This window comes from Giraffa tippelskirchi, chromosome 6, assembly GCF_054371585.1.
Source record: "Giraffa tippelskirchi isolate mGirTip1 chromosome 6, T2T-mGirTip1v1.2.pri, whole genome shotgun sequence".
In the NCBI taxonomy this organism is placed as follows: Eukaryota; Metazoa; Chordata; class Mammalia; order Artiodactyla; family Giraffidae; genus Giraffa; species Giraffa tippelskirchi.
The window spans coordinates 40,701,617-40,724,102 of NC_137280.1; the positions used below are offsets into that span (position 1 = coordinate 40,701,617).

Below are 22,486 nucleotides of genomic sequence, written 5' to 3' on the forward strand. Positions count from 1 at the left end.
TTCAAAGAGCTGATGAAACGGGCTTTCTGAGCCAGGAAAGCCGAGACAGAACTTGGGATGGTCACGGAGGAGGCGGTGGGGAACTGGACATGGCGAAGGGTAGTTGGGAAACTCTGTGTATGGCTCTTTTCCCCCACTGTTTCAGTTTCCTTTCTAGCAAGATGCCTTATTTTGTTTTTTATTTCAAGTTATGTTTATCAGTTGTGGGGGTGACTGGTCATGGGTGGAAAAAGCGAATGTGACTATATTATGTAGACTATACTTATGTAGAGTATATTATGTATACATAGTATACGTGACTATATTATGTAGAGCCTTCTTGGGAGGTGACCCAAGCAACAGCCCCACAAGCTTTGTCTTCCTGGGTTTAAGCATGTGTATTAGTCAACTTGGGCCGCTACAACAAAATACCATGGACATGGTGGCTTACGTAACAGACATTTATATTTCTTAGTTCTGGAAGCTGGAATTCCAAGATCTGGATGCTAACGCAGTTGGGTTCAGGTGATTCTTCCCGGCTGGCAGATGGCCTTTCCTCAGCCCATGAACCTGGAGGACAAGAACTCTGGTGTCTCTTCCAGTTTTTATAAGAACATTAAGCCCATGAGACTCATGAGAGTCTCCCCTCATGAGCTAAACTATCTCCCCAAGGTCCCACTACCAAGTAACATCACATTGAGGGTTAGGGCCTCAACATCTGAATTTGTGAGGGCAAGGAGATACAAGCGCTCAAGCTATAAGAGCATGTATGTTACACACATGCATAGAATATGTTGATTACTTCAAGTGAAGTCTTTTGGTATAGGTTTTGGTTTTTTTTTTGGTATAGGTTATTTTGAGACAGTGTCAACTAAGCTCACATTTCTGGTATGGATTAGAAGTCCTAAGAATTGTCTATGCCTTGGAGTAGGAAATGGCAACCCATTCCATATTCTTTTGCCTGTGGAATCCCACGGACAGAGGAGCCTGGCAGGCTACAGTCCATGGGGTCACAAAGAGTCTAGATACACTAACACACATTATTAATATGTACTTTTTGTTAAGGAGAAAAAAAGTGTCCTGAAATAGATAACTTCTAAACTCACTTTACAGACCAAAAATTTGGAATAACTTTTTTTCATAGAGAAAGGAAAATGGAATAATCTACTAGTTGATGAGAAATTAGTAATTCATGGGACTTCTGGTTATTACCACCTGTGCATCCCACTCTATCCCATTCGACGCACAGGTGTACTGAAAGCCTGCCATGTGCACAACCCTGGGCTGAGTGTCCTACTACTTGCAGACCGGAGTACTGTGGTTGTGTTCCCAGAAGTTGCAGTACAGTAATGGATGGGACCCTAAAGTCCTATGGGAAAGTGACATTCTTTCCACATAGAATAGTGATCTGCCATCACTATTTATAATTTTTTAAAAACCTTTCAATCTGGTCTTCTTTTAGTAATTGACAGTCCCCATCAAAAATACCTAATTTCCATGTAATGACTTCTGATGTTGCTGCAAAGCATGTGCACTGCCCTGGGGGGTCTTCGTGGTGCCCCCCACCATTTCACCGAGGCTCACCTATGAAGAACTAGCTGAACACCCCACTGTTTTCCATCTGCTGTATCTGTTCAGAGCCTTCATGCCAACTGTAACTCATAACCTCTCCGTGTGGGGGCCTGACATGTGCTCACTGTTGTTGTTTTGTGTTGTGTGGCACGCCAGTGAGCAGGGAACCTGTCTCTGGCTTCTTCCCAGAAACATCCCTTAAGGTCTCAGAAATACCGTCTGTAAAAACAGACCAAAATGCTGACTGCAACAACTCAACACTTGTCATCATTTCCTCCCTGGCGATATTCTGACCCGTCTTTGTAATGAACTGCTGCATCTAATCAGCTTTATGGTGCTGGCACCACAGCGCAGACACACATTACTACACAGAACAAGAAGCAGGCACACCATGTGCCTTCCAAGAAAATTGTCCAGGAAAAACTTCTGCCCTCCACATTATGTTAAATATTATCTTACTCTGGAAAATCTAAGTCTATATCCTCATTTAGCTGGCCGGTCCCCAGTTGACTATGCCATGTTGGAACCATTTCCAGCTGGATGCAGGTGAGGAAGGCTGGAGTTAGGTCTGGCTCTAGTCAGCATACTTCTTGCCATACTGTTCAAATTGTTTTTTTGTGTATATGTGGAATCAGAAGTCTTTATTTCAAGGTCTCTCACCCTGGTGTCTTTTTTTCTCATTTATTTTTATTTTATATTGGAGTATAGTTAACGATGTGTTAGTTTCAAGTGCACACCTAAGTGACTCAGTTATACATGTACATATGTCTATTCTTTTTCAAATTCTTTTCCCGTGTAGGTTACTGCAGAATATTGAGCATAGTTTCCTGTGCTCTACAGTAGTTCCTTGTTGGTTATCTGTTTTAAATATAGCAGTGTGTACATGTCCATCCCAAACTTGCCATGCTTTTAAATGCCAGCTCTGGGTACATTAGAGTTACCTGGAGCATTTATTAAACCTCAAGATTTCTAGGCTTCAGTTAATACTTACTAAATTCTCTGAGAATCGCACCCCACATGCCTCTGCTAGGCAGGTCATGGGGAGCACTGCTTTGAAGTACGTTTATTCTCTCATCCAGCCAATTTTTAATGGGTTATAAAGCTGAGAGGTTTGTTGTTGTTGTTGTTTTAATCTGAAAGGTGGTGCTAGTAAATTCTTTGAGCTCAACAGATTCTGAGTATCATCAGAAGCCCTGTAGATAAAACTGAATGAATACGCCTGAAAACCATGTCTGAGATGGACACAAGTAAAAAATGCCTTTCTGAAGACATGTAAGATAAGCAGCAATGTGTGAGAGGTCTACAGATCGAAAGGAGTTGGATAGACTGGTATTTAAGAGTTCATAAACTTAGTAAATACGTTCAGTGGAATCCAGAATATAACTTTGTAAGGCCATTAATACAGACTCCTCCAGAGGCCAGATCAGTCTCAGCTTGGCCTGTTCACAATGGCATAAATTAACAGGCAGGGGGAGAGCTATTTACTCTTTACAAAGAGCATTTGAAACTAGGCTTTGTATTCAGGTATTATAGGCCTTTGTTCTTTTTCCAGATAACTAAAGCATGTCACTTTTTTAAAAAAATTCTTTTTCTGGGACCCACTATCACTGAATTGACTGAGTTTCCTCCCAAATAAACAATCTCTTGCCGCTGTTAGCATTTCAGCAGTCTCATCCTTTGCTGGCAGCTGTCATGTTGCTGGGACCTGTCAAAGCAGTTCCCATTTCAGCTTCTCATCTGCTTTCCGCAGTAGACGCAGGTGAGACCAGTGGTTACCCAGATAAACCCTAAACTCTTAAGCGTCGCCGTTCCAGTCTCACATTTTCAAATTGAAGCACACGGGCTTTGTGACAGCTTTATTTCCTGTGGTTCAGTGACTCGCTTCTTCCAACTTGAAGAATGTATAACTAGCCACGTCTGCCAGAGTCTATTTTGTTCCTGTTCTTTTCGGTGTGTGTATTTAAGTCAGACATTAGCTTTTCATATGCCTTAATCTTAAGATAGAAAGATCTGCAAAAACGACTTTTGCACTTACCCCTTAGATTGAAGACATTGAAAGTACTTTGTAATTTGTGTTTCAGAGTTAGGTGACTTTAAGGGGAAAATCCATTGGCTTTTAAGAGTCTTGACTATTAATTACCTTTGCACGGAACACTTACTACCATGCCTAGATGGGTATTTCAGTCATGCTCTAAAATTGGATGAAAGTGAAGCACAAGTGAAACCGAAGTCTGATGAATTGTGGCGTTGAAGGGTGGGAGCAAATATGCCATCAGCATTCTGCAGAGGGGGTGTTGTGTAAAAATAAGTCTGCAGTAGATAAGGACTTCATGAAAAACCAGGATAAATTCTCTTCTGGGTTTTTGAAAGTCAGTGTGAGCTTGTTGATGAAAAACATCTCCTTCCAGGGCTGCTGCTAATGCTTCTTTCTCTTGGTGGTAATAGTCTAATCAGAGCCCCAAGGAAGGAGCTAGAAAGAAAAATGGCACCTTTTGAATAATTGGAGTTGCTTCTTTTTCTTTGGGCTTCCCTGATAGCTCAGCTGGTAAAGAAACCACTTGCAGTGCAGGAGACCCTGGTTCGATTCCTGGGTCGGGAAGATTCGCCTGGAGAAGGGATAGGCTAGCCAAGCGAGATACCTTTCTCTGTGCCAAGAATTAATACTGCCATATTTAGTGGATTTAAAAGAAAATTGCCAATTTTTGTAAAGAGGGTACTTAAGTTTAGAAAGGAAATCTCAATTGTTGGCATGCGATCTTGACCTGTTTGGGAAGTTTGCATGCTGAGTGGTGGCTTTATCTTCTGCAGGATGGACTGTGAGATAGAATTCATACTTTTGTCCCTTAGTGCAACCTATAAATGTGGGCCCTAGGGGATTCTCGTTTCTGGGCTTAGGATCCACAGGAGCTGTGTGACTTTGGGTTTTTCAGCCATTACAGCTGTTTCCGTATCAGTAAAATCAGGACAATGCCCACTTGCTAGGATTTTGGTTAGGCTTAACACTTTGGAAAACACCTTGTATAATAAATGGCCATCTCACAATAATTACTCAGATCATCACAGGAAGAGCAGTGACTAGTTGGTAGTATGTTTTTTTATTTTTTTTATTTTTATACAATTTTTAAAGGTTATTTACCATTTACAGTTATTCCAAGATATTAGCTATGTTCTCCTTGTTGTACAGTACATCTTTGAGCCTGTCTTACCACCTATAGTTTGTACCTTCCACTCCCCCACCCCTACACTGCCTGTCCCTCCCTCCCCACTGGTAACCATAAGATTGTTCTCTATACCCGTGAGTCTGCTAGTTTCACATATTGATGATGCTAAGAGAAATAAGTCAGAGAAAGACAAATGCTATCCCTTATATGTCAAATTTTTTTATTCCACGTATAAGGGATAACATATGGTATCTGTCTTTCTGACTTATTTCACTTAGCGTCATGCCCTCCAAGTCCATCCATGTGTCCATAAGTGGCAAAATTTCATTGGTCAGTTTTGTGTGTGTGTCTAAACCTCTGCTTTACCCATTCACCTGTTGATGGAGGGAGTATGCATTTTTTAACAATCAAGGATAATTGTCTTTCAGCCCCGCCTGGGGTGAGGGCTGGGCGTGGAGGCAGGAAGGGAAGTTAATAGAGGCAATGCTCTAAAGTTGACAAGAGCTGGTCAGTTCCTATAAGCAAGTTGGTGGGTGAGTTCTCCCATAGATACTCCAGAGATGATCCAGTCAGCTACCTCCCATTTGCAGAGAAAAGGGCCAGCTGGACTGGGTGACCTTTACTTGATTTCCTTTGATGAGAAATGGTGGCTGGGTGAAGCGGTGGCCAGAGGCTGTGCAGGGGAGGCTGCTGGGGAAGGACAGAGTGCCTGGGCAGAAGGGTGTTGCCTTGGAGCACATCTGAGGTCCGCGGAGACGCCCTTCTCTGGGTGCTGGCCTCCTGAAGCGCTCACGGCTGGGAGAGTCATGTGGTGCAGGTTCTCCTTACTCTCCCCCAAACCCGCAACTAACAGTCAGTGCACCAGGGTCCCTTTTTAAAAACAGGATTCTTTTTCATAAAAATAACATGCAACTGTGAAACAATTCTAAAGTACTCAGAAAAAAAGTCTTCAGAAAAAAAGTCTTGAGACTGCAGAGCCAAAGACAGCTGGCCTTTCTTAACTCTGATGCCTGCAGAAACGCAGCCGATGCAAAGCCAGTCTCTGAAGGGCCTCTGAGTAAGTTATCCTGCGAAGTGTAACCTTCGCGTCGGTGTTTGTTTCTAACTGGGCGGTTTAAATGCTCTTTTGATGAAGGGCCATTAAAAAATAGGTTATTTGCTTGTTCTCCTCCTCCAATGTAGATGCTTTATTAAACATTCTTTTAATATATTTAAGTGTTCTAATATAGTAAATATTAAGCATACGAGTCAGTTTATTTTTGTATATGAGCATATACTTTGTATTTTAGTTATACCATGTAATTTGAACGTGCAGATTAATTATGGTGCTGTCAGCAGCGCTCCATCCATATGAATTCTCCCTCCCTATTCTGCCAGCGGGAGGAAACGGTACAATTACATGGGAAATCAGGACTGTTTCACTTTTACAGCTATCAGAGTAGTGTAAATTAATGGTACATACATGTGTGTGCGTGCTAAGTAGTGTCAGAATCTGTGCAACCCTGTGGGCCGTAGCCTGCCAGGCTCCTCTGTCCATGGGATTCTCCAGGCAAGTACATATCACCTTAATCTTTCTCCCAGGGCATGAAACGTCCTTGTGTTTAGTCAAAGCCTTATAAATACATTTTAAAGAAAAAGAGGAAAGGCTAAGTTGGTTTAGCAAATATATATATGTTTGTAGCCATGAGAGGAATAAGCTTTTTTGCCTTATTTTCATTTTATCACCTCCCCTTCTGTTGTCCACTTTCTCCCCAGGCCCAGATTATATCAAACAGAGATTTCAGGAAGGTGTAGATGCTAAAGAAAATCCTGAAGACAAGGTCCCGGAAAAGCCCCCCACACCAAAGGAATCGCCTCACTTCTACCGCAAAGGCACCACACCCCCAGAGTCTCCTGAGCCAAGTCCCAGACAAGGCCGCTCTCCCTCCCCAAAGCCCGCAAGGAAGCAGAACCCCAGTTCAGGGGCGAGACTCAACCAGGACAAACGCAGTGCAGCCGAGGAGCAGGTGACGGCCACCGTCAATAAGCCCTTGACCTCCAAGGCCCCCCCGAAGGAGGTGGGAGCGGTCGTGCCCTCCTCCAAGTACTCTGGCCGTCACCACATCCCCAACCCCAGTGACGGGGAGCTGCACTCTCAGTACCACGGCTACTACGTGAAACTGAACGCCCCCCAGCACCCTCCGGAGGACACGGAGGAGGAGGGGTCGAGCCAGTCTTCCTCGGCACTGGTGCACAAGCCGTCACCCAACAAGTGGAGTCCCCCTAAATCTGTGACAAAACCAGTTGCCAAAGAAAGCAAAGCTGAGCCAAAAGCTAAGAAGTCTGAACTTGCTATACCAAAGAATCCAGCGAGCAGCGATGCGCGCCCTGCTTTGGAAAAAGAAGCCAATTCAGTAAGTTGTACAAAACATGGTTCCCTGTCCCTCTGCTCCTCTGGGTTCTTCCAGGTGGCATCGTGGGAGATCGATGCCTTGATGACAAGGAGCCCAGGGCTGTGAAGGGTAGCGCTTATTAGCACCGGTAGCCTAGCCACCAGGGGCTCTCCAGGCAGCATTTCCTCCATGTTCATGCGGGCTCCCTCAGGCTTCCTACAGGTGGGCTCACATGACCACCTTGTCCCAGCTCCACTTTCACAAGCCTTTACCAGCACGTGGTGGTAATCTTCATGGAAGCTGTCTTAGCAGCTCCAGCTGTGGTAACAAAAAACTATACCTTGAATTGGATGGTTTAAAAAGCAAACGCTTATTTCTCACAGTTCTGGAGGCTGAGGGGGTCCCAGGATCAAGGCACCAGCAGATCTGAGGTCTGGTGAGAACCCACTGCCTGGTCCATAGACCACGGGCCATCTTCTCCCTGAGTCCTCGCAGGGCTAAGAAAGGGGAAACAAGCTCCCAGGCCTCTGTTTCAGGAAGGGCACTAATATTGTCAAAGGGCTCCAACCTCATGACCTGATCACCTCCCACAGGTCCATCCTCCAGGGCTTAGGGCTTAACTGTGTGAATTTTGGGGCAGGGGATGCAAACGGGCAGCCTGTAACAACAGCTGACTGCTGGGGCAAGAAAGGAATCACAGACCTTGGCCCAGAGGCCGGCCGTTGTGCTCTAACCAGAAGGAGAGTTCCACTGCCATTTGCCAAGTTCTTAAGCAAAGGGAATCCTAGAGACATATATATGTAACCCTTAGCCAGGCTTTTCAGAACTACTTCTTTCCTGTATAAGAACTAAAAATTTTCAATTGGTTAAGAAGGTTACTTTGGTTTTCTACTTCCTCAGAGTGTAAATCTTCCTAAAATTTCAGTTTTCTCATAGATGGTAGTTTTATTGAGTCTTGACCACTTACTGTTTTTATTATTCAACCAGAAAACTCTCATTGATAGAATTTTAAATCTTACTGAATAAGGATATCTATTAAATTGTTGACTGGGTCATATGACTTTGGAAAAGATTGTAATTTAGGGAAGAAGCCACAGTTGACCCAGTATTGACTAGTAATTTCTGAGACAAATTTGCATAAAGGTGTAGATTAATATTTTGGCCAACAAGAATATAACCATCAGTTTACTTTTGTCTGTTCAGTCTGCTCATAGGGTTAAACATTGAAATTCATTTTTCAACTAACCTTTATGTTTGAAATTTCTTAGGTTTATTTTGCTAATATCTATTAACATGGGTTCCCACCTTTAAATTCTCACCTTTTTAATTATCTAAATATAAATTAAATTAACATGATTAACTTTCTAAGAGTCAAGCTTTTATATAGATACGTAGTTTTCAAAATAGTAACTTTGAGACTCACTGTTTAGTAAGCATTTTTTTAACATTGGTATATCAGTATCCTGATACTAAATACTACTGAATTTGTTAAATGTGATAACTTCTTCTTTGGCTTTCAGCATTTATCCATAGGGTTAATCAAGCTTCCCATATAAATTGGTATTAGTTTGATTTACAAGAGGAAAATTCAGACAATACAAGGCTATATCGTTTATACCTTTTGGGTACCCAGTAGTGGGGTTCAGTTGATTTTCAGAACTGAAAGTATATGCCCCAGTGTCCCTCACATTAGGTGAGTTACCTAGTTCTTACCTGTAATAAACTGTTACTGATTGGCATGTTTGGTGAATTAGCATCTTCTTGTTTAGAAACAGCATCTGTTTCATGGATGTGCAGAACATTCGGATTCTGGGAGTTAGCCAAGCACGGTGCAGCTCTGCAGGCTGGTCTCTAGGGTTCCCTTGGACACCCCAGGATAGGATGCGGCCAGCAGCTCTGTACCTCTGTTAGGAGCTGGAAGTCAGGGCTGAGTTGGTGCCTGCTTGTGAAGAGTTTAACAATTAACCTTCCCTTCCTTGATAACAGAAAGCTGCCTTTCACACCCCTGATAACTGTTTTCTTCACAGGGAGTTAGGAAAGTGACAGAATCATCCTAAAGGTAGTCAGTGAATGACCTTTAAAACAAAAGAGCGCTACATACAATTTTGAAATTAAGACAGTGTATAAGTTAGAAGTTTACAAATAACAACTTGGAAACTCGTAGAAACATTTCACACTAAAGCAGACATTAAAGGGGAAACCAGACTGAGTTCCTCTTTGTGAGATAGTGTGAGAGGTCCACTTTGAGTCAGAATCACCAAACAATTTGCAGAATTGTAGTCAGCCAGCTTACTGAGAGTATAGGCTATTAGCTAAGGGTGTGGCCTCTTATGCCAGACACCATAGGTTCAAATCCCAGCTGTGTTACTTACCAGTTCTTTGACTTTTAGGCAAGTTTCTTAACCTGCTCTGTGACTTATTCTTCATCTGTACCTATATCAAGGGTTGTGAAGATTAATATCAGTGGTTGTGAGTTGATACTTGTAAAGGTCTTAGTGCCTCGCATAGGGTAAGTATTCAGAAAGCACTATTATTAAGTTCACCTCAACACTAGTTGGAGCATAATCAGTTCATAAATATTTTCCAGGTTTTGATCCATCCTCAGGATCATCCTGGGTGTTGAGTCCTAGAAATAGAAAGAATCTTCAGGGACACAGGCTAACACTTGGGAGAAGGGGAGCCATAGCAAGGATTACTTTTCAACCTTCCTCCAGCCTGTGACTCCTGTGGGCAGTGGCTGCACGTGGACTCATGTCCCAGGAAAGTACATTCTATGTGATGCCAAGATTTTTGTAGGATTTTTGCAATATGGCAACTTGGGTAGAAGGCAGTAAGGAGATATCTTGAGAACCTTATGATCAAAGAGACTAGTGAGGGGTCTTCTAGTTAGGAGACTCAACTCCTGAAAACAACCCACACTTTTCTCTTAGCAGTTACACTGATCAGCTTCCAAGTTTGAGATTTACCCAACCTTTCTTCTGAATTGTTATAAAACCTAAGGCAGCCATGTTAGATCAGGTTTGAACCACACACACAGTAAACACATATAATTAACTTTTGCTGTTTTTTCATGTTTTTGGAGAAGCTTGAAGTTTAGCAAATTGTACTAACTCTTCAGAAAGTTCTTCATAATTTTAAATGAGTCATAGTCTCTTAAAGAAAAAAATTCTTGAGTTAGAATTTCTTTCCATAGTTTGACTTCCTGCACTTTAGTTTCTAACTGCCTGAAAGTTTCTTACTAATCAAGACTTGTACTCCGCCCTGCCACAGTTTCTTGTATTAACACCTGTCTCAGTCAGTCTTCAAAAGCAAGACTGACTTTTTTTCTTTTTGCTATTTTAAGCTACAACTGGCCACCGCAGTCATACTTATGCGACTTCACCTTAAAGCTTTCCTCTCTGTACCCAGCCCAGGTGTCTGACGAGCACAGAGGTCATGTCTTGATATCACCTCCCAGAATTTTTTTTTTACCTGGCTGTTTGAGCCTTTTATGCCAGTTTACTCTTATCTAAACTGAGTCATCTTTAAAAATAGCTTTATAAGTGGAGCTATACTGGTAGGATAAATATATGTGTGTATTAGAATATATATGGGAGAAATGCTTATTCAGTAGAAATTATGTCTGTATAAATATACACAAACCCAAAATACTAACCAATTCAAAAAGTTAGATAAATTCATGGAACCTTTTAAGGACTCATAGAGTGGGAGTGAAAGGTCCAGGCACACCTTTACTGAAGGCATTTTCTCTATCATTCTGCTTTCTCAGGGTCCCCTGTAAGTCACTGAACCTTGCATCATATTGCTTTGATGTTACTTTCCCTTGTCTTCTTTCATTATCACTCACTGTCTTGAGGAATTATGACATGAAATCCACTAATCCAAAAGAGTTGAAAGGATCCCAGAATTCTTAACACATTCCTAAGAAAGTCTAAACACATTCAGTGAGCAAAGTCTATTCCGTATGTATATTAATAGCATTTCCGTAATCTCCAGCCTGAGTAATAATGTTGAAAGATCATCAATTACTTTCTGAGTTCTAAGAGTTTCCCTACATTATTTATGTGTTCTAAGTTAACCATAATTGAGGAGTTACATAAGTTAGTACTCTCCTATTAATTTAGAACACAACTATTCTAAAAGACCCATTGGTCATTATCAAGAACTGATATTTTTCTGATACTGTAGGATATAGATGAAAATGCCATTTTAAAGAAGTTGGTGGTAAATTATTTTTAAACTAAGGCCTGTGACTTTAATAGAGATGAAGAACATGTAGTTCTGAAGTGAACAGACCAAAGTTGTTTCATCTCAGTTCTAATTTATTCAAACTGGCTGAGTAACCTTGGGCAAGACACTTCTTTTAGGAGGTTTGTAAAATGGAACTAATAATCACTGTGAAGAATTATTTTCCTCCTGTTTACTTGGAGTTTAGGAACTAGGCTTTTTCTTCTAAATATCCCTCTATAACACCCATTTTTATTCCTCCTGTCACCCTGATTTTATGAATCACCCTGTTCTTCATTTAATACAGTGAATGTATCTGTTCAGCCACCACATCCATAGTACTTGGAAAAGTGGGAGGTGGGTTCTCATTAAATACTGGTTGTCTGGATGAACTGGACAGCCCTTATGTGTGGGTACATAGTGGTGAACAAGGAGGACCCCTGTGGGACTCAGTCTAGGGGAAAAGATGGCAGTTAACAAGAAAGGACAGTAAGGGTGTGAACTGTTAGGAGGCACTCTGACCTCTACCAGGGAGGAGGTGGCCTCACCCAGAAAGGAGGTCTCCTTGAAGGACATGGGACTCAAGCCCTCGACCCCGTGAGATGAGCACTAACCAATGGCAGTTCCAACCTCCCTTACTCACTCACCACCCCCTGCAAATCACATCATTACAGCATCTGAAGACTGACACAGATTCACTGTAGGATAATTAATTACACTGAAACTGTTTCCTCGTCCATAAAATGAGAATAAAACTACCTACCCCACACCTCCCTTCTAAGGCAAGTTTTAGAGCACTTTTAATGCTACTTAAGAATTAGACACTATTTTAATAGTTAATACCAAAAATGCCTCTTTACAGTAAAAACCAAGCACAATCAGATCTAAACAAATGGGTCATACAACGGTTTTGTATTTAAAAATAATAAGTAAATTTGGGGCACTTTAGACTGTGTGGTATTTATTATAGTGGTACTTACCAAAATAGGATTCTGTGATTTTTTAAAAATATAACTTGATTTCTGAAATTCTGTGGCTGTGAGCAGAGAAATTAAAAATTAGATCTTGCACAGTAATTTACGAAAGGGTTCCATTTCCCACTTGTAGTTTTTACCTTAAGGAAGGGATGGTATCCAAAAAGAAGACCAGGAAAAACCAATGTCAAAGAACCTCCTCCGGAGTTTTTCCTGAACTTTGCCAGAGCAGCCTCACCATCCTTCAGATTTCACTCTCCTGTTTCCAGCTGCCTTGAGGAGGAAATGATTTCTTCCTAGTCCAAATTACACCCTACTTAACAAAAATGCATCTCTAATTCCCATCAGTTTTAAACCCACTATGGTGAGCTGTGTCTCACCCAGACTGTTGCCCAGTGTTTTAAGGTGAAGTCAGTTATTTTTTAAGTCATTTTTTAGGTTTAATCAATACTAGATTCATTTTTCTGTGCAAGTTCAGAGATGACTCCATCTAAATACAGCATAGCTATTTTTAGTTTATACCTTTTAGAACTATTGTCATTATTCATGCTTTATTTACTGCAACTGTGGTGGTGGTGTTCACACACTAAGTCATGTCCAGTTCTTTGCAACCCCTTTGGATGGCAGCATGCCAGGCTTCCTTGTCCTTCACTGTCTCCTAGAGTTTGCTCAGACTCACGTCCATTTAGTTAGTGATGCTATCTAACCATCTCATCTTCTCCCAGCCTCTTCTCCTCCTGCCCTCAATCTTTCCCAACCTGAGGGCCTTTTCTAATGAGTCTACTCTTCACATCAGGTGGCCAAAGTATTGGAACTTCAACATCAGTCCTTCCAATGAATATTCAGGGCTGGTTTCCTTTAGGATTGACTGGTTTGATCCCCTTGCTGTCCAAGGGACTCCCACGAGTCTTCTCCAGCACCACAGTTTGAAAGCATCAATTCTTAGGCTCTCAGGCTTCTTTATGGTCCAACTCACACCTGTACATGACTACTAGAAAAACCGTAACTTTGACTATACGGACCTGCAACTGTGTTGTGTCTTTTAAGTGTTTTTGGTAATTGGTTTTGTGAGCTAATTTATCTATTGCTATTAACATGGGAAAGTGACACTTAGAATTTTCTATTTTGTTCTGTTTCATTTCCAGGGCCCTAATTCGATCATGATCATCCTCGTCATGCTGTTGAATATCGGGTTGGCCATTCTTTTTGTTCACTTTCTAACTTGATTGGAATTAGGAAAGGTAAGAATAGCCTTAATTTATAAAATCACAATCTATCACATTCTTTTCCCCTATTCAGATTTACATTTTTTTTTTTTTAACAACCGTGCATTGTCCTTCAATTTAATTTTGGCTGCGCCTGAATGTGATTCAACATAGTTACTTAATGATATCACTGTTTTGACCCTTTGGTGAAGTCATGACAACTAGTGGTGTGAGCCCACAGTCCTCTGCAGTGGTGTCATCAGCCCTTTAATTGGCGCACTCCAGGCAGACTCAGACACAGGGAAGGAGGCTTGGAATTAGGATGGGCTCGCAAGAGAGAGAGCGAAAGATGAAAAATTCAACTGGAGGACCTGTCCAGTCCCCCTGGGAAGGCGTTGTGGCTGTGGGGTCCTCTGGGAGCTGAAGCAGGCAACCATGTTGGAGAGTAAAACTTAATAATCATTCTTTCTTAACATCTGCTGAAGCAGCCCCATCCGGCGAAGTTCTTGGCATTGGCTACTCCATCTGTCCTAGCACAGTGTGACTAAACTGGAGATGTATGGAGCTGCTTTTTTTTTTTTTTTTTTGATGGAAGTCAACAGCTGCCTTACTATTTTACCATCTGACGTTGCTAGTAGGGAGCTGGGGAAACAAACGACCGCCCTAGGAATGCGGTCGGAGGATTGTGTTGCTGCGGCCATGGTTCCAACACTCACTCCTGTTTCGGTAGAGGAAGTAGGCAGCAGCATCACTCACCAGTCTTATGCCACGACCTGCTGCTTTCTCATGTCCTGGAACGTCCCGGGAGAGAAGGTTTTGTCGGCTTGTGCACGGTTCTGTTCATTTCTGCTGTTTACTTAAATCTGATGTGTGGTCACCTACAGCGTGTGGTCCTGGCCGGAGGGAGCACACGTGTCACATCTCGAGGAAAAGAAAACAACAGAATTCTAGAGAAAATGTGTTTATTTTGATAGCAATTCATCATTATTCATGTCATTTTTAGTCTTCCTAAACCTGTAAAAGGCTATTTAAAATTTAGCAGTTTGAAGGCATTATACCTAAGAAATCACTTAAACATTTTTAACACTACTGAGATGAACTTATTTATGCACTTCGGAGGTGCTAAATTTTAAAAGCTGAAAGACAACAGAATTCTAAGAAGTATAGTCAAAATGTTGCATGGGTTGCAGTAATCAGTGTTTAAAGGATTCAGTTTCATTGCTGACGTATTTTACCAACCAAATAAAATCTTGTCAGTGGCTATGTTAATTCCCATGAAAGTTAAGCAAGATGCTATTAATAACTGCTCTTCTCTTCCCCCCCCCAACTTACAAATTTTCATTGAATACATTCAGGTAGAGCATAAAGCTTTGTTCAATCAGTGCTTCTCAATTTTATGCCTTTTGTGTTTTTCAAAGTCCTTTTGTAATTTTATTTCACACTTTAAAGGCGTAGACAATTTTTAAGTATCTGTCTTTTGCAGTCCTTTGTTGTTCTGACATAAATTGATTTTTTTGCTGTTTTATAATTTATTCTTTATTACTCAGAAGCATGCTTATTTAGAGAAACTATGTGGACTTTATATAATTATTTAAAAAGAAAATCAGGGGAGGAAAGTTATCCATTCAATCTTGGTAAAACATTGAGGAGAGGGAGCTTTTCCTAATTATTTTCATGATCTGCATGGTTTAATCAGATTGTTCTTACCTTATTTGCTCCCGTTTTGATGCAGAAGAGAGAAGTCATATGTTAGCACAGATGTGGACTGAATGTCACCTGCAGGGTAGTAACCCAGTGGTGTTTTTTGCAGAAATACAATATGTTGAAACTCCTGGGTGTGACCAATATGGAATAAAGAAGAAAGCAGAAAGAGAGCAAATGAAAATTAAAACTTGTATATTTATTTTTTACATTTTGCTTTGACTTTTAAATCTAGGAAGTATGTTTTTACCCAAGAAACGTTTCAGTTCCTGTGTCGGTCTCCATACTCTCACTGCTCCTTCCTAACCCCATAGCTCTTGATGCTGGGAAAGCTGATTTTTTTTAAAAAAGTGAAATAAAATATTTAATCTTAAGTGTTTATTTCAAATGTGTAATGCTTTGGAAATAATGGGTAACAGACAATAAAGGATATGTTTATAAAGTGAGCATGTTGGTTCCATTTATAAATATATGTATGATTTATAAGCTTTTTTAAAACAAAGCTCAAATTGTTGGTATTTTTCTAAAATGTGCACAGCTGTATTTTACATGAAAGGCTCTTTCTAATGGGTTGTTATACTGTACTCTACATTTTGGACAGCACATGAAGTCTGCCAATGTACTTAATAAAACATGACTTTGTTTATTTAAAGTTTCTTGCTGTGAAAAAGAACTCCCTACCTGCGAGTTCCGTTATTTATAATCCTTGAAACCAAAATGTATAATGTACAGTTTTCACAACTGTATCTGCTCTAATAAAAAAAAAAAGTTGGTTATTAATAAAGTTGCAGGTGTGTTTCCTTTAAGAGTAAATTACTGTCTTGAGTTATGTGGAATTTTTTGGTGGTGATGGTGTTGAAAGAAAGATCTGCTGAAAAATTAATAATAGAAATGGGGGGGGTGCAGCGCAGTGCTCAAAGAATCTGCCTGGCAGAAGGTCACAGTGCTGCACCATTATTTTTTTCTATGTTTCTTTCACCTTGGGCCTTTCAAGTAATTTTGCAAAATAAGATTCTTGGCTCTGCTTCGTTGCCTTCATTGTGTATGTGCTTGGTCATGTCCACCTCTTTGCAACCCTATGGATTGTAGCCCGCCAGGCTCCATGGGATTTCCCAGGCAGGAATACTGGAATGGGTTGCCATTTCCTTCTCCAGGGGATCTTCCTGACTCAGGGATCGAACCCGTGTGTCCTGCATCTCCTGCACTGGCAGGTGGAATCTTATCAGCTGAGCCACCAGCCGGAGTCATGAACTGCATTAGTGCCTTATCCCAGGTTTTAAGTCCACTCCTGTTTTCAAGGAAAACGTCAAGTTGAAGTAAATCTCCTGCACAGGCACTTTGCAGTTAGTTTTTTGACCATTGTGTGCCAGAGAAATCGATATGTTACTCTAGCCCCTGCTGCTTAGGTACAAGCAGCTTGAATAAACTTATACTTGAACAAACTTGCTGCAAATAAAACTTGCAGCTTTTGGAGCCATCCCGGCTGCTGGCCTCACTGGCTTGATGCGTCGGCCAGCAGCCTATGAGGAATAATAAAAAGGACTTCTCTAGAACAGCTTCCCAGGAAGCTGCCACAGCACCTTTAAATCCCAAATTTGTCACTCCTATTGTGAGCTAAGGTATCAAAGACCCCCACAAACATAACGCGTAGTTATTGGCTCTAAGTATTAACAGATTTATCAACTCAAATGATTCCTCTCCTAGCAAATCCTCCAGGAACAGAACACAGGACAGACTACTTTGAAGCAAGCAGAAGCACAGGGTGCTAGAATGATTACCGACTCCAGATTCGTGGTCAAACCACACATTTCGGTGGCTGAAGCCAAGAGCTAGGGTGAAGACTGTGTGGTTGGGAAATCTGGAAAATATTCGATGTGCCCTTTTCACGCAATAACTATTTCAAGAGTCGTGGTGAGCAGCTCCCTGGGCTTCTGCTTACACGCACAGCCCCCATCCACCCACCTCAGACTTTGGAAAAACATGTAGACTCGTGTCTGCAATATTACAGGCACTATGGACGTGGCATATCCACCAGCAGAGTGTAACAATTCATCAGTCTGTGTTCGACTATCCCAGGTTTATGAATTATCTGTGTCCAACATTCCCTTCTTTCCCCAAGTACTGGAGAAGTACTTAGGAGTCTCTCATAGGAGTCTGAAATATCGGAGTAGGGACGGATATTCTCTTCATAGGGGTCTGATATATGGGAGTAAGAGAAAATATCAAAATGTATAGAATGCAGTGAATACTGATTAACACAATGGTATGGATGAAATTTTGCCTGTGGTTGTGATTGATTGTGGATTCTTTGCTAATCTGTGCCCCCTGTAAAATGGGCAGAACCATAGCACTGACACCACAGGGCAGATCTGAGGAGGAAATGAACTTATTTACATTAAGTGCTTAGGATAGTATCTGGCACAGAGAAACTGCTTTGGCCATGTTAGCTTTTACTAATTGGAGGAACTGGGAAAAAATTTAATTCGTGTGTCTCAAATTTTAAAAATACAATAAGATCCCACTAAAGGCCTCTATAAAGGTTAATCATGCCATAGGTCATAGGATGTTCTTCAGTGGTAATCATTGAGTCTCTCTCAAAATCAAAGGCCACACTTATGGACCTCCTTCTCTACACTGAAGAATGTGACATTTGCTTTACAAAGAACTTCCTTGTCTCATTAGAGTCTTATAAGGTCCCTATGAAAGATTTCCTGCAGGTAGACTTGCCTAAGGTTATGTAGCCAAAAAGTTGTAAATATTTGTAACAGAGTCCCAGGTATGACTACATACTATGCTTTATCATTTCAGCATATTGACTAGCAGTATTCCACACTGTCATACTTATCAGCCATGAAAAGGCAGACAATGATGAAATTCAAGGTAACAGTGTGGGTTCCATGAGCCTATTTCCATAAGTTCCTGAGTGCTACTCAGTTGATATAACTATAGAAGCCTATCAGAAGTTCTGAATAATGTACTTAAAATCCTAAAAAATGTATTTAAAAGTTGCATAACTTTTTAGTCAAGTATTTATATATTTTTTTTTTGAACCTTAAAAATACTAATTTATTTATACCATGTTCTTGAATTGGGAGAATCAATATTGTGAAAAGACTCCACTACCCAAAGCAATCTACAGATTCAGTGCAATTCCTGTCCAATTACCAGTGGCATCCCTCATAAGACTTAGAACAAAAAATTTTACCATTTATATGGAAACACAAAAGACCCCAAATAGCCAAAAGGATCTTGAGAAAGAACAACTAACTGGAGGAAATCAGGCACCCCAACTCCAAACTATACTACAAAGCTACAGTAATCAAGACAGTGTAACTGGCACAAAAACAGAAATATAGCTCAATGGTACAGGATGGAAAGCCCAGAGATAAGCCCACGCACCTATGACAAAGGAGGCAAGAATATACAATGGATAAAAGACAGCCTTTTCAATAAGCGGTGCTGGGAAAACTGGAAAGCTACATGTAAAAGGATGAAATTAGAACACTACCTAACACCATATGCAAAGATAAACTCAAAATGGATTAAAGACCTAAATGTAAGACTGAACACTATAAAACTCTTAGCGGAAAACATAGGAAAAACACTCTGACATAAACCACAGCAAGATCTTTTCAACTCACCTCCTAGAGTAATGAAAATAAAAACAAAAATAAATGGGATCTAATTAAAAGATTTTTCCACAGCAAAGGAAACCATAAACAAGATGAAAAGATAACCCTCAAAATGGGAGAAAATATTCGCAAACAAAGCAACGGATAAAGGATTAATCTCCAAAATATATAAACAGCTCGTGCAGGTCAATATCAAAAAAAAACCCACTCAAAAAAATAGGTGGAAGACCTAAACAGCTCTCTCTCCAAAGAAGACATACAGATGGCCAAGAGGCATATGAAAAGGTGCTCAACATCCGTAATTATTAGAAAAATGCAAATCAAAACTATGAGGTGTCACCTCTTACCAGTCAGGATGACAATCATCAAAAAATCTACAAACAAATGCTGGAGAGTGTGTGGAGAAAAGGGAACCCTCATGCACTGTTGATGTAAATTGATATGTAAATTGATGTAAATTGATACAGTCACTGTGAAAACAGTATGGGGGTTCCTTAAAAAAACTAAAAATAGAACTACAACCTGACCCAGCAATCCCATATATACCCTGCTGCTGCTAAGTCGCTTCAGTCGTGTCCGACTCTGTGCGACCCCATAGACGGCAGCCCGCCAGGCTCCGCCATCCCTGGGATTCTCCAGGCAAGAACACTGGAGTGGGTTGCCATTTCCTTCTCCAGTGCATGAAAGGGAAAAGTGAAAGTGAAGTCGCTCAGTCGTGGCCGACTCTGAGCGACCCCATGGACTGCAGCCCATCAGGCTCCTCTGTCCGTGGGATTTTCCAGGCAAGAGTACTGGAGTGGGGTGCCATTGCCTTCTCCAATATATACCCTGAGAAAACCATAATTCAAAAGGACACATATACCTCAATGTTCATTTGTAGCACTACTTACAACATCCAGGATATGGAAGCAACCTAAATGTCCAACAACAGATGGAAGATGTGGGGGGGGTGTGTATGATGGAATATTTCTTAACCATAAAAAGCAATGAAATAAGGTCATTTGTAGAGATGTAGATAGACCTCGAGTCTGTCATACAAAAGTAAGTCAGAAAGAGAAACATAAATACATTAACACATATATGTGGAATCTAGAAAATGGTGCACCTATTTCCAGGGCAGGAATAGAGATGCAGATGTAGAGAATGGACTTGTGGACACAGATAGGGTAAGGGGAGGATGGGACAAATTGGGAGATTGGGATTGACTACCATGTGTAAAACATAGCTAGCGTAGGGAGCTCAGCTCAGTGCTATGTGATGATCAGAGGGCTGAGATTGGAGGTTGGGAGAGAGGTCTAAGAGGAGGGGATTTATGTGTATATATAGCTGATTCACTTCACTGTACAGCAGAAACTAATACAACATTGTAAAGCAACTATACTCCCAATTTTTAAAAAAAAGTTCTGGAAAATGTACTTAAAATCCTAAATGTTAAATGTATGTAAAAGTTTCATAACTTTTAGTAAGTTATTTACATATTTATTTTTGAATCTTAAAAAATACTTAATAATAAATGTTTAACTCTTAAATTCAAAGGTGCTTGGTATTTTGGAGTAAGAGGCACATTATAAATGAAGTTGGTATGTGTGTATGTTTGAACCTGATCTCTAGGATTAACCCAGAAATTGCAAATAGAAGCCTAAAAGATTTAGATATAAATCATCATGTTCTTTTGACACTTGATCTCAGTATCCCATAAAATTGCCTTGGTATTCTCTTGAATCCCAAGTCTGATTTGGGTCAACTATTAGTAGAATTAACACAAAAAGTGAGGGCCTGAGATTTGGTCAGCCAGTGAGTGATAAAGCTGTTCACTTACTGTGGTGAAGGGTATTAGCCACCTTTGAGAAGAATTTGAGAGAAGGCAGAGATAAATTCAGTGGCAGATGACTACAGTGGTGATGTATTGGGTTGGCCAAAAAGATCATTCAGGTTTTTCCACTACATAGCTTACAGAAAAAAACCCAAGTGAACTTTTTGGCCAACCCAATATAAGTCTTTTCTTACCCCAAGCAAATTCATTCATGAAATATCAAGAACAATACTGAATATTCAATGGAATTCATGATGTTTATTTGGTTACAGAAAAGCAATGAAGGGCTTTAGTTCAGTCCTGCCACTTAGGGCACATATTTAAAAGGAAAAAATCTGGTAAGTAAGTATCCTGACCCTAGTGCTGGAAAAGTGGAAAAGTAGAAGCAAAGGTGAGAAGAAGCCGAAAGTCTAGTTTTCTCATGTTCTGTTGTTCAGTCGTGTCTGACTCTTTGCAACCCCATGGACTGCAGCACCCCACACTTCCCTGTCTTTCACCATCTACCAGAGCTTGCCCAAATTCATGTCCATTGAGTCGGTGATGCCATCCAACCATCTCATCCTCTGTCTCATGTTCTAGGCACATCTTAACATTCACTTCTGACCACCATTACAAATGCCTAGGGATCAGGTAGCTGCTTATGAGGTGATAAAAGCCAAGAAGATGTTCAACATACCATCATTGTGGAGCAATGTCAGCCCCATTACCTGAGAACTAGATGTGACACTTGAAAAGCAGTTTTACTTCAGATAATTGGGTCAAATATAAGTTAGGTTAACTAAGATCCCATATGCTGCCCAGTGAGGCCTTAAAAAAAAAAATTGGGACTTCCCTGGTGGTCCAGTGGTTGAGAATCTACCTTCCACTGCAGGGAATGCAGGTTTGATCCCTGGTCAGGGAACTGGAATCCTACAGGCCTCAGGGCAACTAACTCACAACTAAAGAGCCTACGTGCTCTGGAGCAACACACCACAACTGCAGAGAAACCTACCACAATGAAGATCCTGCGTGCCGCAACTAAGACCCGACACGACCAAAATTAAATAATTTTTTAAAAGTTAGGAGAGGTCAGACACCTACAAATCCACACATTATTCAAAAGGAAAAACACATATGCATCGCTTCTATCATCACTCATAGATCCACTGACACCAAACAAGAATTTGGGAAATAATCTCAACACAGGAAAGCACCAAACAATGAAATACATTTGTGCTTCAAATAAAAGATTTGGTGGTGGTTTGTTTTAGTTGCTCAGTTGTGTCCAACTCTTTGTGGCACTATGGACTATAGTTCACAGGTTCCTCTGTCCATAGGATCCTCCAGGCAAGAATACTGGAGTGGGTTGCCGTTCCCTTCTCCAGGGGAATCTTCCTGACCCAGGTGTTAACTACACCCAACTGGTTTTGTCAGGATACCAGTAATGTGAGCAATTCATAATTTTTTTTTTACTTCTCAGTGTGCACTATGAACATTTCCCAATATTTCCTTACTTTTACAATTTGACTTTCTTCCACTGAAAGTGAAAGTGTTAGTCATTCAGTCATGTCCAACTCTGCGACCCCATGGACCACATTCCACCAGGCTCTTCTGTCCGTGTGATTCTCCAGGCAAGAATAGTACTGGAGTGGGTTGCCAGTCCCTTCTCCAGGGGATCTTCCTGACCCAAATATCGAACCCAGGTCTCCTGCATTGCAGGCAGATTCTTTACCATCTGAGCCACCACGGCTTTGAATATTTCTAGCATCTTTTCATTTTTTCCCATAATAATCATGTCCATTTTTTCCTTCACAAAAGGGGTAGTAGTACTAACCAGAAAAGATCCTAACAGATGGTATTTTTAAGTCTTC

The 22,486-nt window shown here is 40.9% G+C and overlaps 2 protein-coding genes across 6 annotated transcripts in view; one reads left to right on the forward strand and one right to left on the reverse strand.

Annotated features, from left to right (window-relative positions):
• Nucleotides 1-15,975, forward strand: part of JPH1 (junctophilin 1) — a 620,000-nt gene extending 604,025 nt beyond the window's left edge. For 2 of the 5 annotated variants that reach the window (XM_081501555.1, XM_081501552.1), the window contains 3 exons: nucleotides 6,468-7,105; nucleotides 13,431-13,526; nucleotides 15,301-15,975. In XM_081501555.1, coding sequence (XP_081357681.1) covers nucleotides 6,468-7,105; nucleotides 13,431-13,511 — 719 coding nt within the window. In that variant the 3' untranslated portion in view covers nucleotides 13,512-13,526; nucleotides 15,301-15,975. Of the gene's footprint in view, nucleotides 1-6,467; nucleotides 7,106-13,430; nucleotides 13,527-13,702 lie in introns of all 5 variants that reach the window. The other 3 variants (XM_081501551.1, XM_081501553.1, XM_081501550.1) reach the window with 3 other exon arrangements.
• The window catches only part of LY96 (lymphocyte antigen 96), a 286,083-nt gene continuing 264,023 nt past the window's right edge, over nucleotides 427-22,486 (reverse strand). Inside the window, exons 18-24 of the mRNA XM_081501574.1 lie at nucleotides 15,198-15,321; nucleotides 14,247-14,411; nucleotides 12,426-12,558; nucleotides 12,292-12,347; nucleotides 9,457-9,517; nucleotides 8,798-9,023; nucleotides 427-549 (exon numbers count right to left, since the gene is read on the reverse strand). The gene's annotated coding sequence lies outside the window, so the exon portion shown is untranslated. The remainder of the gene's footprint in view (nucleotides 550-8,797; nucleotides 9,024-9,456; nucleotides 9,518-12,291; nucleotides 12,348-12,425; nucleotides 12,559-14,246; nucleotides 14,412-15,197; nucleotides 15,322-22,486) is intronic.